The sequence below is a fragment of the Epinephelus fuscoguttatus genome, linkage group LG13 (genome assembly GCF_011397635.1).
Source record: "Epinephelus fuscoguttatus linkage group LG13, E.fuscoguttatus.final_Chr_v1".
NCBI lineage: Eukaryota > Metazoa > Chordata > Actinopteri > Perciformes > Serranidae > Epinephelus > Epinephelus fuscoguttatus.
This window is the reverse complement of record NC_064764.1, coordinates 15652566-15668950: the sequence shown is the minus strand read 5'-3', so window position 1 is coordinate 15668950 and position 16385 is coordinate 15652566. Positions and strand designations below refer to the sequence as shown.

Below are 16385 nucleotides of genomic sequence, written 5' to 3'. Positions count from 1 at the left end.
TAAAGATGAATAAAAATTCTAAATACCAATTTATTAAATTATTCAAAAACAATGTAATCATTGTATCACAACTATATTTACAGAGAGGTTCAATGTGAATAAATATTAAATAATGTTAATAAATATTGCTACTTTTAATGAATAAATATTAAATACAGATTACAAACATTACAAAGAACAAGATTTTACAACTCTGGAATAAATATAAAATCTGTATAAATAAGCACACTCTCTGGCCAAAATAATTAAACAGCTCTATTTCCAAACAAAAAAATGCAGTGTTGTTTATAGCATATAGTGAACTGTAAACCAAATTCTTCCTTAGAGTTCTCTGAACATTCATTATAACACTGCCCATGTTCAAGTCTTACTGTCATAAAGGTCCATCACTCACTCTTATTCACTTCTTTTGTGAATTACCGATGTTTGTCTCTTCCCCAACGCTTCCTCTGGTCACTTTTGATCTGCATCATCCCTGTATGAGGAACATGTGGAGGAATTTGGTGTGGAAGCGAGCGCTGGAGTCCAGGAGGATACACAGGGTTTGGAAAGTCTCCCTGTTCTCAAGAGGGTTCCCTGAGAGCAGATGATGTATGAATTAATGACTTTTTATATCACTTTTAATTTGAATCTGAGGAACAGTGGAGGTATTCTGTCTCAGCAGTGATTCCCAATCTCTAGGAGCTGCAAGATAAATCTAAGATACATCAAAACAAAGAACAAACATTTCTACCATGTAAAATTGTTTGTTTTTTTCCAGCATTTCTCGAATCTACTTCAGTTTAAAAGCTAATAAAATGAAACTATCTCACTCGCTGGTTGAAGTGTTCACTGCTAATAGACCCATGAAGCCTATAATGAGGGGGGCTTAAAGGGTCATGAGCCACAGAGGTTGACAACCAAAGGTATAGGGAATGAATGCATGTGAGCTGAGTGGCAAATTTCAGTCTCCACTCATGCAGTCTAAAATCACTCCACTTTTTTGTTTTTAACTGGCAATTCCCCAAAACTCATTTAGTATGCTTTATGGCAGAGCACAGGCTGCTTTTTCTTATATTCACATTAGCAGAGAGGTAAATAACATAAGAAATGCACCACTCCAGAATTGTCCATTAGCATGAGATAATCACAGACTGTAAAAATCATGGACGTAGCTACAGCGATGTCACCCATTGGTTTGTGAACTCACGTTTTAAAGCATTAAGTTCGGCATATTGGCCGTCACCATCTTGGTTTTTTGAAGTCAGAAATGAGGGATCTACCTGAGAAGCTGAGGACAATATCGGCATCAGCATCAGCATCAATCAAAGTGGCCCGCCCTTAGAGTCTTCTTAGCGACTAAAATTAAATTAGCAAGGTACCAGGCTGTAAACATGTTTACAATTCCATGTTGGTTTAATTTTCAGCCACGGAGGCTGCTGCTTTGTGCCGATATAATAGGCTCAAAAATTTGAGAGGGGATGTAATCAGAGGCGCACAAATGAAGGTTTGCTCTAGGTTAAGTTAAGACAAAAAGAGAAGCTGAAAATATCTACAATAAAATACATGTCAAAAACTCCCAGTGAAATCCGTCTGTGTGAGCTGTCACACACATTCACAGCCACCCATCAACACACAGACCTCTAAAACAAGCTGCTCCAAACTGAAGTTATGATCATCTTCCAAACTAGCACTCAACTATGTATATTTATTGATGATTGTACATTTCAGCATCTGTAAATTTTTGGCCACCATCTTCATGCTGCGGTTATTGTTTCTTTATACTTTTATAACTGCAACATCACATTAGTATAGTAATGTATAGTAATGCAAGGAACCATTTTCCATACAGTTATATTTATTTAAGATTATTTTTTGCTGTGGATTAAAAAATGAAATCAAATATACACATTTCAGGAAGCTGTCCCACCTCACCTGTCACAGAGGACTCAAAAAACTCCCGGGTGACCTCTGCAAACATGTTCTCCAGGTGGTGGATGAAGCTGAACCTTTCAGGAGCCGTGCTGAAGACCTTGCAGATCTGCTGCACCAACTTCACCGCCCAGGACATGTGATAGCCGTCCTTCTCACACACCTGAGGATGAAGTAAACTGAACCAATGTGCCTTTTCACAGCAAAAATGTTGTTATAGCTTTGACGGTGTGTTAGTTTCAAGGTCCTGGTATTGTGCACAAGTTTGAATCAAAACTGCTATGGCAATCTACGAGGGAGTAACAGAATGACTATCAACCTTAGCACTATCAACAGCACAAGTGTCTTTAGCCGACAGATGACAGTTAGGTAAATTGAGACTGTTGCAATACAAGAGCGACCTATGTCCCTGTCGCCTTCCTAGTGCATGCTGGGTCAGACTGCAGCCCCCTGACCCTGAACAGCAGTGAGGAGAAATGGCAAAATGAGTCACAATGACCAGGGCAAAACAATAGACGATGACTCATTTTACTGTCTGCCTCAAGCTGTTCCTGGATGCACACTTCATCATTTCATTTCATCATGTGATGAAATGGAAAATGTTGGCCAATTTCTGATTCTCAATTAAAAGCCAATAATGGCCCAATATACCGGTCTGAAGGACAGTAATTACACGCACATCATGTAGGTGCACGGCTATCAATTAACAGTGTCAACAAAGACAAAACTTTTTGATATGTTTTATAAACTAATGCTTGATATTATGAGGTGTGGCTTTTGTATTACTGTTTTTCTGGATGGTTAACTACACCTGCCATCAGCTTGTCAGCTTATTGGTGTGTATTATGTATAAATATAGATTTGGTTCCACTTTTCAAACATTATGACCTCACCAAGATACAAAAAGGATCAAAACACTGTCCTTATTAAACTTTTGTGGCAAGTGTGCAGGTCCAACATTTCAGATTAACCATAAATGACACTTAACATGAAGCTAATTTCTTTAATCGATCTTTAATCTGATTATAAAATAACAAGTATTCTCACCAGTATGATGAACACGATGAGTCTGCAGATCTCAGGGAGTTGTCCATTGATGGCCTTGCTGGCCAGAACACTGTAGCAGAGCTTGCTGCCACACAGCACCAACAGACGAGCCACACTCTCCACATGCCATGGCTGAGGAACAACTGGAGATGGTGATGATGAGGACAACCGAGTCAGTTACATGTCTTTATCCTAATTTGCGTCTATCTGTGACATGAAAACATTTGAGGACCACTGAGGAATGTTACCAAAGAGCTCTTCCAAGATTGTCAGCAGTGGATAGGTGGTCTGGCTTTTGACTTCTAGTTGTCCGAAAAGCATAAGGATGGCTCTGGCCAGGTCCCACAGAGCACTGCGAGGAAGCCCCCTCTCCACCAGATCCTGCAAGCCAAGAGTGCCTGCATGGAGGAGAGAACCTCACACATTACCTGTTTAATATAATACCACATCACAAAAGAAAAAAACAGACAAGCTGCATAGGAGACAAGCCAAGTTTTCCAACACCAGAGCAAGCTACCCAGGCCTACACTATAGGGGATTTAATTGGATCTCATAATAAAATTTAATTTCCCTTAACTATTGTTGTTCAAACCTTACATTGTACATTTGTAATTATATCTCAACACATTTCAGTATATTCATCGACCACAGCAGAGAGGTGGCAGTCTTTTTATCACTGGTGAGAAATCTGGAGCAGAAAGCAAATCACTTCAGGACAAAACTCACCACTAATCTATGATTTGCTGCAATTTTTTTCTATATTGCACAGTGCTCACAGTAGCCAAGGAGGATTACAGTCTGATCCTGTATCTCATAAAGTCAAACCTCACTCACTGATTGTTTTAATTAACTGTGAATATGAAACTAATCTTACCCTCAGGCAGCAGGGGTCCATACAGCATGAACAGTAACTGTGCCTGGCTGACCATGGGCCAAGGCTTCAGGAGCTGCATTAGCCAGAACTGGCAATCAGGCTGGTTCAGCCACGGGTCCAACAGAACTCTGCGGCAGTAAAGACGGAGCTGCAGCTTTTGGTAACACCTCACCCCTGAGAACAAATGCATGAAGACAGATGTATTTTTGTACGATTTTCATAAGGCTGAGAAGGAAAAGGCCAGAGTTAATAAAAAGTCCATTAGTCAGTGGATCCCATTTTATCCATCAATGCAATTTTTGTTATCATTTAGATTTAAAACAGTTCAGAGACCCATGCATGCTGCTACACCCAACGCCACGGCTCTGACCCAGGGAAACTGAGATGGATAACTAAAATGCAATGCAGACCTCACCAGTTTTCACCAGGATTGTTTAATCCTACTAAAAAAAGCTAACCGAATGATTTAAAATATGTAATAATTGCCACTGTAGTAGAAAGAATAATATCTTCAGTAATGGTCTGTTATATATTCAGCAACATTCTCACTTCCTGACACTGAGACACGCACCTGGTTTTCCAGTGATGACTGCATCTATTTTTGGCATCAGATTTGTGAGGTCACACAAGAAGTTGAACACTCTGTGGCACTCCAGCTCATCCCACCCTGCGATCAGTGCCTGTACAGTGTTCATCACAACACACCTCAACATTTACAAAAGCAGAAAAGAGTCATATCTCTCTGCTAAAATGCTTTCAGGCAATGGGATGGGACACTAGAAGGTTTTTCAACCATCTATATTCAGTGTTTTTACCCGGAGTTTATCCACCCTTAGCTGTAACTGGTTTTCGTGAAACATCCAAGTTTTTGTTTATTGCACAATATTCTGTATTTCTGCTCACCTGGAGGAAGACTCCGTAGCAGTCGAAGCCAATGCAGTCTGGTTCCAAACACTGCCCAAACAGGAAGCAGGGGATCTGAAACACATCCGTCTGACAACTTTATTTTGCCCCATCACTAGCATAGGTTATGATCGCTATATAAGGTGGCTGAATATTTAGTTTTGTCATTTTTTTCTTACGTGACCTTTAATATATCACATAATCTAACCTTGCTTGTCCTCTCATCTCTCCTTTTCTTACCTCTGACAACCTGCAAAAGATAAACTTCAACCTGTCCTTTGTTGGTAGCAACAGGGTGCATCTCTTGAACAACAATCCTGAGACACAAAAGCACATTATCAAATTAAAAAAACACCAAATTTTCCTATCCCTTACCCTGACAGAGTAGCTTATCCCTACTACTACTCAACAGGTTGTTAGTTATTTCTCAGTCAGGAGAAGTGTTACACAAAATAAGCTACATAAACATTGCTACTCACCCAAGTCTCTGTAGTGTCCAACAGTGCATCTCTGTTCAATGCAGGTGGAGTTGTGAAAGTTTTGAATGATCCTTTTATTCTTCCAGGCGAGAGTGGAGATGTGGTCCACAATGTATTTAGTAATGTCCTTGGACACCATGCTGAACACACTGAGCTCCATCACTGACAAACACACACATTTTCATCTCATACATGTGCGGTATTGAAATATCAATTCCCACTTACAATACTTTTCTATAAACTGATTTTAAAATACAAGGACCAAAAGGCATTGATTTATTTACTGGATTGTCTAAAAGTGTCCTAAAGTCGTGGTTAACTTGAAGAAATCGACATAATTTGGGTACACACATGCAAAAACTGTAAACCAAGTGCTGTACAAAATATCAGGATTTTAATTAAATCATTTTCTTCTTCTATCACCAACAAATTTAGCTCAGATACTACAGGACTTAGTCGGCAAAAAATATAAAAGTTTCAGTGTCACTCTGAAGGACATGTATTTCACAGGTTATGTTAAAACAAGTTGTACCTACCAGACAGTTTCTCCAGGATCATGTCGAACACCTCTGCCGGGAGCCTGTCGAAGAAGCTGCCGCGGATGTTAGCCTGGCTGCGGGTCATGATGGTCCTGGTTGGACGGGGCTGATGATGAGTCCTCTTGCGGGGTTTGTGTTTTAGTTTGTACTTTCTAACACCTCTGGAGGCTTTCCTTACCATAACGCCGAATTAACTATATTAAACAAGATAAGGAAAACTGACTTCAAAATAAAAGAAACTCTAAAGTTAGCTAATTATCATGGTGTCACAGGAGTAGCAGCTATGCTAATTAGTAAAACTAGGTAACCTAGCTAGCTAGACTACTGAATTCAACTCCTGACAATTTAACATAGTTTGGTTTCGTTAACTTTAAGGTTTATGTACAGTAGTTACACAGTGATATATATTATAATAGTAATAAAAAATAACATTAAAGCAGTTAATTATCTTACCAAAGCTATTAACTCAGTAATGTCGACAGGTAGCTAAGTTTGCTGTATGCTAGCTGTCACGGTTAAAGTAAATAAGACAACGGCGCGAAATAAGTAACTTTATTGACAGTAAAGGAAGTCTCTAAATGAGGAGGTGGCTTTGAGGACGCATATTCGGGTAAGCAGTCGTAAATGTTTTATTAACTTCAAATCAAATAAGGTAAAGTATCCAAAATGTCTTTCAAGTAACGTTAAAAGCAAGTATTACCAGTGAGGCTGAAGCAAAAGTAGCAAAAAGAAAAAATACTGTGTGAAGTGTCTGATAGCGGTAAGTAATATAATTTAATATAACAATAGTAATACTACATGCAGCAATATTTAATGAGCTCCATTAAAGAGACTGGTGGAAAAATATAGAAATTGCTAAATAATGTGTAACTGAAGCAGTCAGATAAATGTAGGAGATTGAAATTAAATGGTTTCCCCCAATATGCTGCATTATATTAATATTGGTACAGTAGCATATATCCCATCTTTTTCTTTTTCTTATTTTCTGTTCATAAGGTCACTAAATCATTTTGTGTAAACTGATATGGTCTTATCCAGGGCTACAACTAACGATTATTTTCATTATCATGAATCTTCTGATTATTTTCTGTATTATCTGATTCACTTTTTGGTTTATAAAATGGTTTTAAGACAATAGTGACAATGTCCATTCCAATTTCCCAAAGTAGTCCAAGGTGATGTCTTGTTTTGTCAATCCAAAATAAATAAAAAATATTCAGTGTAATATGACATAAACAGAAAAAAAGGCAAAATCTCAATATTTAAGAGGCTGAAAATAACAATTTCTGAAAAATTACATACTTAACGATTCATCAATTATCAAAATAGTTAGTGATTATTTTCTGTAGCTCAACGAATCATCTTGTATGGGTGGGAATCACCTGAAGCCTCACCATATGGTATTATCATGATACTTAAGTCAAGAAACAATATTACTGCGATTTTAAATGTTTTGTGATACGCTGAAATTGCATCATATTGGGATTTATGACCATTTTAACTGCAAATTTTGGGGGGAAAAATGGCAACATCTGTTTTATCTAATAGTTTTCAGTCTGTTCATCTCGCTTCAACATTTTTATGGCAACAAAATGTATCTAGTGCACTGAAAAAGCTATTGATTGTATTGTTCTAGTAGGCTACCAAAAGTTAAATTCATGTGTGCAATATTATTCATTTTTATAATGGAAAAAAACTGATACTTGGTGTCCATGTATTGATACAGTATTGCCATGCGAAATATTGTGACACTGTGCTCTATCAGTTTTTTTCAACCACCTCTAGTCAAGCAGCTATAGTCCAAATACATATTTTTCTCAAATATCAAATAGTAATCCAGCAGCAACAGATTGCTCTTTATTTGATTTACTGCCCAATCAGTTATTTTAAAGGCCCTATGCTACACCCACACAGGTGTTTTTAAATGTGATGGCTGACTAGTGATGACTGTCACTCATCTGTAAGGGCAGGTGAAGTCTAACTTTTTCTTTGCTATTAGTTCAGATAGTTTGGTGACCTCACATGACTCGAATAATCTCTCCACCCAACCTGAACCTGAGAAAAGATTGGCTAGGATGAGCAACAGGGCCTTTAAGATAGGCCAGTTTGACTATATTTTGATGATGCTGTGTATATCTACATATATACCATTGAAACAATATGTGCAGTACAAACAAAGGCAGCTTTTCAGACCTCTGAAGACACAAGAACACTAAAAATAATGAAGACCTGCGCTACACATACCATCATGGTTGGGTTACCCTCCAGCAGTGTGCACAACAGACCAGCTATGCTCAGCTGCTAATCACGGGATTATTCTGCTTAACTAAGACTATTAAGTGTTCTACATTCAAATGGCGTCTCCCACAGGCAGACCTTGGAGAGGATCATCCCCTCACCATAGAGCTCTTACAGAGAACTGAACACTGCACAAGGGACCCAGGGGAAGGGCCAGGAAAATGCCCTTGTATACCAACAGGATGTCACGGTAGGTTACACTTGGGGCACAGATGGAGAGAGAGAGAAGAGCTGCATAGGAAGAAGATGGACCTCAGAGGACCGCAAAGATAAAACTGCAGTTTTGAATGACTTCACCTGGCTCACAGAACAGTATGTACCACACACATTACCACAAACGGTACCACATTACAGTACATGCGTAGCTTTGGCTGTCAGCTTTGCAGTGTAGCTTTTACTGCTTAAATGCCTCCTGATTGAACTCTAATTGTAGTAAACATAAATATTTTTTCTACAAGTTGCTTATAAGAAAATATGCCAATCAGTTTTTTTCATTGTTTCATTTAATTTTGTCCATTGTTCATTTAACAGTTGTGGAAATGCAGAAAGCTGAATTATTGAGACAAAAACAGCACAACCAGTGAGGACAATATCTCCTCTGTCTGTCTCGGCTTGGCAACGCTGCTCTGCCTCCGGGTCCACGGGTTTATCTGTGTATAGCAACAAGCCATCACTGGAACAGTTTCTCATGTCGTCTCTGACACAATGCTCCTGATGCTGGCCAGGATAATGCTGCTGATGATGATGATAATATCTAACACTAGCCGGTCACATATCTGACAATCCTGCAGCACGGACACATATTCCTTGTGTGTTGAGGCAGCAGCAGCAGAGACAGAAGGAGCTGGTCAGTGTGGAATCGGTGCCAATGGCCCTATTTATCTGGAAGTGTACCGTCTGGACACCTGCTGTGACCATGGCTTTGTAGTCCTCGTGTGACCTTGTTGGTGAGTATCCAAGTACGGAGAGTTTTTACTAAATATTAAAATGTGAAGGCTTAAGTAGCATCCCATGTGCAGTATTTCATAGTGAAAATATTACAATTGGCAAGTGAAAAAATTTTATGAATATTACATTGGCTTCGCTCCTGGTGGGCTCATTTGTGGGCAAACCAACATGAGACAAGACACTTGTCACAGCCTTGCCTTTGTTTCTATTGCTTACTTGTTATGCCTTCAGCGTAGTCAATCATTAAGTGAACACAATGTGGCTTGTATCTGTGATATTTTAAGAGGCCCCAACAGTGGCAGGTTTAACACTGAACAATAAATCCCGCTTCATAAACAGCCTCTGTTCTCTGAGGAAGTTGAAACAATGGGGCTGTATGAGCACAGAGGGGTTTCTTTGCTTTCAGATTAAAGGGACAGTTCACCCTTAAAATCAAAAACTTTTTTTTTTCGTCTAACCTGTGGTGCTATATCAGTCTAGATTGTTTTGGTGTGAGTTGCCAAGTGTTGGAGATATTGGCAATAGCTTTCTCTTGAATTTAATGGAGCTATATTACACTCGGCTTGAAGTGCTAAAAGCGCCACAAAAGTACATTTGAAAACCGTAACAGCAATGTCTCTCTCCAAAAAACATGACCTGGTTACTCAAGATAATCCACAGACCTTTTTTGTGAGTAGTTTCATGGAGGACCTTAGTCTCGCCACCAGACAATCGGAGATCTCCGCCTTCTGATAGTCTGGGGACACTACTTTCTAAAGTGTGTTTGACACACCGGCGAAAACGGCCAGCAACAAAGCAACACCGCTCCCCCTTTTCTCGTCCGCAAGGAAACAAACACACAGAGAGCTTGAAATTGGATGCCGAGAGATTTAACTCCGTTTTATCAAATGTGTGCTCAGTCCACAAGATTGTGGAAATGAAGGACTTACAGTGACTTGAGCCATTTTGTACCGCTACACGTGTTTCTAGTCAGACTATGTTTACGAGCACAAGAGTTTAGCAAGCCACCGAAGGACCGCCCTGCGGATTTACTATTGGTTCTGCAACGTAGGGAGTTTTTTAAAACTCTGAAATTGTATCCACCCATCTAAACACAAAATCAGGGAGAAAGTCATCAGTCTTTAGTTAAGCAAAGCATCTAAAGACAGACTTGTGAGTCTAGGAGGACCTATTTTGTTTGTACTGAACTACATCTACATCGTGACGGCAGGGTGGAGCAGTGGTTAGCAGTTGCCTCACAGCAAGAGGGTTCCCGGTTCAATCCAGAGTTGGCCAATGTGTTTTTGGCGGTTTGAGCACCACAAACTGAGTGCCATCTAGTTCCATTATATTCAAGAGAAGGCTGATATCTCCAACACTCGACAAAAATAATCTAGACTGATAAATAGCACTACAGGTAAGAGAAAAAACAAATGTAGTTTTGATTCTGTGGTGAACTGTCCCTTTAAAGACACTGTTTTGCCCTTGCAGTTATTTTGAATTTTGCTTTTAAGCAGCTATTATTCAGCAGTTAATTAAAAAAATATTTTCATCATTGACAATTTGTTTTTCAGTGACTTAGGTTGTCATTTGAAAAATTGTCCGCTCATTATTCGGGATATTTTTTCACTGAGAGGACATTTTGTTCAAAACACCAAAAAGGAACAAAAGTAAATGCTTAACTACCTGTGAGTTTTTATTGTGGCCGAGAGCTTCCTGGGCAGTTGTGGAATTTTTACCGTCATGTGGGAGTTTGTAAATGTAGCACTGAGTGTCAGTTGATCTCAGGTCAGAGATTAAATTGGACATAATATAAGTCAGTCAGTTACTACAACATAAGTCACTACTGTCCCTTATTGTCACAGTTTAGGGCCCATCAGCTAGAAGTGCTCTGTCATCAAGCCCTTCAGTCCCTCTCTCTCTCAAATACCCTGCAGAGCTGTGAAAAATGTTCAAAGTTAGTGGTTTATAACAGTGCTCTCAGCCTGGGTGGTTTCTGTAAATGTTTAATTTCCTCTCCTTCTCTCTCTCTCTCTCTCTTTCGTTTCCCGAGGGGTGGCAGGGAGCTTAACAAATAGACTGCTGTGATTTGCCCTCCAGAGGAGAGCGTTAAACAGGTGAAGCTGAACACTGCTCTCATTAGTTACAGATGCAGTCACCTGCCACTCACCAGAGACTGATGCCAGAAAGTTTCCGCAGCTATTTCTGCCCGCACTCCGGAGACACTTGAGGAATGGCTCAGACTCTGTGACTGGATGTAAGCTCAGTGGAATTTACTGTACTGCTGGGGACCATGCAGATAACAGGAGGAATCCAGCCTCATCTTCAGCCTGGGGGACTGTAGTTTTGTTCTGAAAGTGTTTCTCTTTTTTTATTTGGTGAGATGTTTCTCTGTGTTGATTTTCTCTGGATCCAGTGTATATATACGAGCCTGCTTAGTGACATGTGCAGTTTAAGACATCCAAATGCTAGTAATCGTCTACCAGTGTCTCCTACTGTATCAGTATTTGATACCACGGGGGAAAATTGTCATTGACGGCATACAAGTTAAACATAACAAGGTTACAACATCACAATGACTTTTCTAGGTTTGCAGCAGAGAACAGCGGATTGACTGTAGTAAAACATTAACAATAAGAGAAAACAAGGAAGCGGTGTATCGATACTGCAGAAAATGAGTATTGAAATTGTTTTAAATATTCACAATTGATTGATTGCATCAGTAAAACAACAACTTTAATAACACTAACATGCTCATCAGCAGTGATTTTAAACTGTAACTTTGCACTCCGCAGTTCAACCATCTGTCAAGTCGAGTGAGCACATCATGGCCAACATGGCAGTTCAACTCCTTGGCTTCTTCTTGGGGCTGCTGGGGTTTGTGGGAACTGTAGTTGCAACTCTGCTCCCCCACTGGCGCAGCACAGCCTACGTGGGCTCCAACATCATCACAGCCACTTCCTACATGAAAGGCCTGTGGATGGAGTGCGTGTGGCACAGTACTGGCATTTACCAGTGCGAAGTGTACAGATCTCTACTGGCGCTGCCACGTGACCTGCAGGTACGACACAGTCACTGTTTAGTCAGTTTTTTCCAAAACACTTTCATCTTATCATGAGAAATACTGAAATGAATTGTCAGTTTGATAACTGAATAAAAACACCCAGCAGTCTCTTGTTTCAGCTCCTCAAATGTGAGGATTGGCGGTATTGTAAACTAAATATCTTTGGGAGAGAAAGAATTTGAAGACACACAGATGGAAAAAGTATTTCACTATTTGAAATATGGTCTTTGGTTTACCATGGTTCATTTACACATACTTCCCACATTGTTATGATATAGAGCTGGTTGACAGTTGGCAAAGTGTCACTTTATCAAGGAAAATATTCATCAAATTTAATCGATAATGAGAATAACGACTAAGTTAATTCTTAAATGCATCCCCCTGATGAATAGATGGACAGTCTGATATGATCAAATACTGCAGTTGCAATTTGCTAACCCTACAGCCTGGAATTTGTTCTAGATCTCTCAATCATCTCTTATGACACAATAAAAGTGTGTGGCAGTGTGTTTACCACTAGAGACTCTGCCCTCTGCCTGTAATTTCTTATTTTATCTTTATTTTGCTATGGCTGGGCATAACGGGCAGGTGAGGTTGGGACTTTATAAAAAAAAAAAGTAGCAGCCAGGTGCCAGACTGTAAGCAGCACACGTCAAAGAGGAAGCTAAGAAAAAAAGCCCCAAAAAAACTGAAACTAAACGCAAATGTAGTGAACGAGAGTGAATCTGGGGTTGGCTTTCACTGGTGATATTGTTTACAAACAATAACCGACAATTCCTGCATAGTATACATTTAAACCGGTGGTTCCCAATTGGTCCAGCCACAGGGTCCAGATTTGTCTTTAGTCAAGAATTCAAGGTCCACAGAGTTATTAGTTGCGTCATACTTGCATTTGTCAAGCACTCTGTCAAGCACTCTGTCAAGCACCTGTCCGATAGTCATTCACTCTGCAGCAGGAAACAGCACTTTAAAGTAAAAGCTCTGTACTGGAAATGCATTGTACTTCAAAATACAAACTTTATATGTTTGCAAGTCACTTGCAGTCTAGTCTCTATATACAGACTCTACATTCAGTGAATGTAGAGTCTGTAGGCAAACCCCGGAGATCTTGCCTCCGGAAGAAGAGCGGAAGAGCCTTGGTTTCCGGTGCTAGGCTGTTTGTAGTCCGCGTGATATTGATCAATCATGTTTGAGTTGAGTTGTTGCCAGGTTAAATGGTCCGTGCGGTGAACTAACGAGGCGAAACATAATTGGCTTCACTGCAAACTCTGAATCCATCGCAATGGTTCAGCATATTTACTTATAGATAAACGGAAGTCGGAAACGGAAATTCGCCTCCATAAACCGGAATGCCAAAAAATCAGGGGTTTGCCCCCAGAGGCTGTTTTGCCATCTGCCGGAAGTCAGACGCCGAATACAGTCGATGGGTTCCAAGAATGCTTGCTTTCCAATCAGAATAGGCCTGTGACCCACCTTTGAACCATGACCCACCAGTTGGGAACCAAAGCTTTAAAGTGCCTGTCTGTTCTCCACTTTAGGCTGCCCGGGCGCTCATGGTGCTCTCCTGCATCACCTCAGTCCTGGCATCTCTGGTGTCTGTAATGGGGATGAAGTGCACCCGCTTCGCTCGTGGCTCCTTAATCAAGTCTCCTTTGGTGCTAAGTGGAGGGATCTGTTTCCTCTGTGCCGGCCTGCTCTGCCTGGTCACCGTGTCCTGGACCACCAATGATGTTATCATGGATTTCTACGACCCCTTCCTGCCCAGCGGGTTCAAGTACGAGATCGGCCTAGCTGTGTACCTGGGTTACGCCTCTGCCTTCCTCAGTCTGACCGGAGGACTGGTGCTATGCTGGAGCAGCAGTGGCAGCAGGTCACAGAGGCCCCTCCATGTGCAGAGGAGTCGACCACTATCACCTCCCCCTGCCTTCAACCACATATATCCTCCTGCTCCACCCTACAAGCCCCACGAGGCCCTGAAGGACAATCACGCACCCTCACTTTGCTCCCTTTCCAGCAGCGGCTACAGGCTCAATAACTATGTCTAAGACTCGGGGAAATAATAATACAATAACTGAAAATCCATGGGGACTTTTATGAACAAAAAAGACTTCTCCAACTTATTTTAAACATCTTAACAAGTACTTTAGTTTTCCTTATACGTAATACAAGTTTTAAAAAAATGGAAAAGGAGAGACCAGCATGTTGCTTCGCCATGTTTGACCGCAAATCTGATTCTGAAAGGATGTCGCAGTTTAACAAGCTGCTCAAGCTGTCGTCTAACTTTAACATGACCAGGTCTGAGAGCCTAACAAAACTCTTGGTGTGTGTGAAAGAAGTGAGAAGTCAAACCTACTGACCTCCTGCTATGTACCTGAAGGACCAGAAGATGGCAATATTTTACTGCAGATAACCACAAAAGCCACATTATAAACATTCAGATTGCATTTTGTATGCTGTAACACACATGTAAATGGATAAGCTATTGCTCTGTCACTTGTGTTGTAGCCTACTTTCTAGTTAGGGCTGGACAATATATTGATATTATATCTATCATGATATGAGACTATATCTTCTTAGATTTTGGTTTTCGTAATATCACAAGTGTCGTCTTTTCCGGATTTTTAAGGCTGCATTACAGTAAAGTGATGTAATTTTCTGAACTTACAGACTATTAAAGCTAAATTATTTTTCTTACCCACTTAGTCATCATATCCACATTACTGATGATTATTCATCAAACAGATCATTGTGTAAATGCTGTGAATTCACCAAAAGTCAACCTTATCATTGCAATGATAGTCAACAAGCAGATACACCGCACACGAGAGGACTGAATTGCCTCTTCTTTTAATGTATTTTTCATTTGAAATGACATTTCCTACCTTTTTTTTTCTGACATTTGCTGGTGTTTCCTGCCATCACTGCATGAACTTGTAAGGACTGCATGGGACGTGTACTTTTGAATGAGTTCACCTGTCATTGCAATATCATTATCAAGGTATCTGTTCAAAAATATTGTGATATTTAAATTTTTCCATTTCACGTAGCCCTTATTCTCTTTGGGATTAACTTTTTTTCTGAAAACCAATTTAGATATGATGGTTCTTTTGAGGAAGCTGATGATATTTTATCCCGGTATTTAATATTTTCATGCCAAAGAAAATTAAAAAAAAAAAAAAAGACAATGTCAGTTTCTGATGATTTAAACATGGATGAGTATTTCATAAAAATATGTTCGTTGTTTTTTACGAGCCTTTTTCAAAGCAGATATTTTGACATGTCAAAGTAAGAAAAATACAGCTGTAATTAATAACATGAATTTAACCTGGGTTTCTGGGATACTTAAATGGAACAGAGCCACCCTTAACAGTTTCAGTTTCTCCTGTGCTTATCCAGGTATGGCAAGTCCAAGCGTCCTCTGTGACAGAGACCTACAGTAGGTAAACTAGTGACACCTTTTGGCCTGAAGTCCATTGTTGATTAATTACAGTTTAACAATTGGGAAATCCTGCTGCAGTTATGAGCACCAGACTTTAGTGGATCTCTGTCCAACTTTGATGTTCATGTATAGTAACATTTAAAATATGTTTTGTGAAGCTCAAGAAAGCCACTGGATGGCGACAAAGGTCTTTTGAGAAGGCAGCCTGAAGCCTTCAGTTGGAACTTTTCATTCATTAGGACTACATCGTTTGGTGGATATGATATAGGATAGTCTAGATAGAAACACTGGTTATTAATGACTCTAACATGGAGCCAGAGTCCTCAAGTCACATATGTAAACACATAAATTACTCTCATTAATGGATGCTGAATATGAAGTTGTGAGGAAGTGACTCCTCTGAGGCACTCCAGGCTGCCTGCTTAGAACAACCTGTAACACTGTGGACGTTTTTCTGAGGCTTATTTGTTGGAAAACCTTCCAATTAGAGGTGACCTCTGTCTGGCAGCCTGTCAGCCACACAGACACTCAATTAGGGGACATGTCACAATTCAAGCAAGTCACATATTGTTTTCAGCAGTCAGACTAGTCAGCATCAACAACTTTACATCAAGGAGCTCATTTATATTGCTGGTGAGGGGCAAACAATGGGATCTGTTTAGAATGGAAACCAGTAAAGAACAGGTATTGCTGTAAGTGCTGTAAGAAAAGTGAGTAAAAGTCAGTCTTTTTTAAAAAAAAAAAAAAATGCTACAGAAATCAAAGTGATTATTAAAGCTGAAGGCATGATGAGACTGCAAATGCTTCACAACAATAAGGTCACAAACTAAACTCTTCATTGAGAACCTATTATAGCCTAAATGTTGGAAGAGACAACAATGTGATTTAAAGGGGAAAAAGTACA

The 16385-nt window shown here is 39.9% G+C and overlaps 2 protein-coding genes across 5 annotated transcripts; one reads left to right on the top strand and one right to left on the bottom strand.

The window, feature by feature from the left end:
* Window positions 1-322: 322 nt before the first annotated feature.
* LOC125900285 (F-box only protein 47-like) lies at window positions 323-6284 on the bottom strand. Its single transcript, XM_049595197.1, has 11 exons — window positions 6207-6284; window positions 5751-5947; window positions 5215-5376; window positions 4976-5052; window positions 4736-4810; window positions 4404-4512; window positions 3833-4006; window positions 3207-3356; window positions 2959-3101; window positions 1915-2074; window positions 323-576 (listed from the first exon to the last, which is right to left on the bottom strand). The coding sequence occupies exons 2-11, from the start codon at window positions 5932-5934 to the stop codon at window positions 470-472; spliced, it is 1341 nt and encodes a 446-aa protein (XP_049451154.1). The 5' UTR covers window positions 5935-5947; window positions 6207-6284; the 3' UTR covers window positions 323-469.
* Window positions 6285-8146: 1862 nt separating this feature from the next.
* On the top strand, window positions 8147-16229 carry LOC125900287 (claudin-14-like). Of its 4 annotated transcripts, none has more exons than XM_049595202.1 (5): window positions 8147-8363; window positions 8583-8998; window positions 11122-11356; window positions 11774-12039; window positions 13581-16229. In XM_049595202.1, exons 4-5 carry the CDS (start codon window positions 11806-11808, stop codon window positions 14085-14087), a joined length of 741 nt encoding a protein of 246 aa, XP_049451159.1. In that variant the 5' UTR covers window positions 8147-8363; window positions 8583-8998; window positions 11122-11356; window positions 11774-11805; the 3' UTR covers window positions 14088-16229. The 4 variants fall into 4 exon arrangements, with proteins under 4 accessions (XP_049451159.1, XP_049451157.1, XP_049451158.1 ...); XM_049595200.1 differs by having other exon boundaries at window positions 11032-11356; XM_049595201.1 differs by lacking the exons at window positions 8147-8363; window positions 8583-8998 and adding an exon at window positions 10114-10395.
* The last annotated feature ends 156 nt before the right edge of the window (window positions 16230-16385 follow it).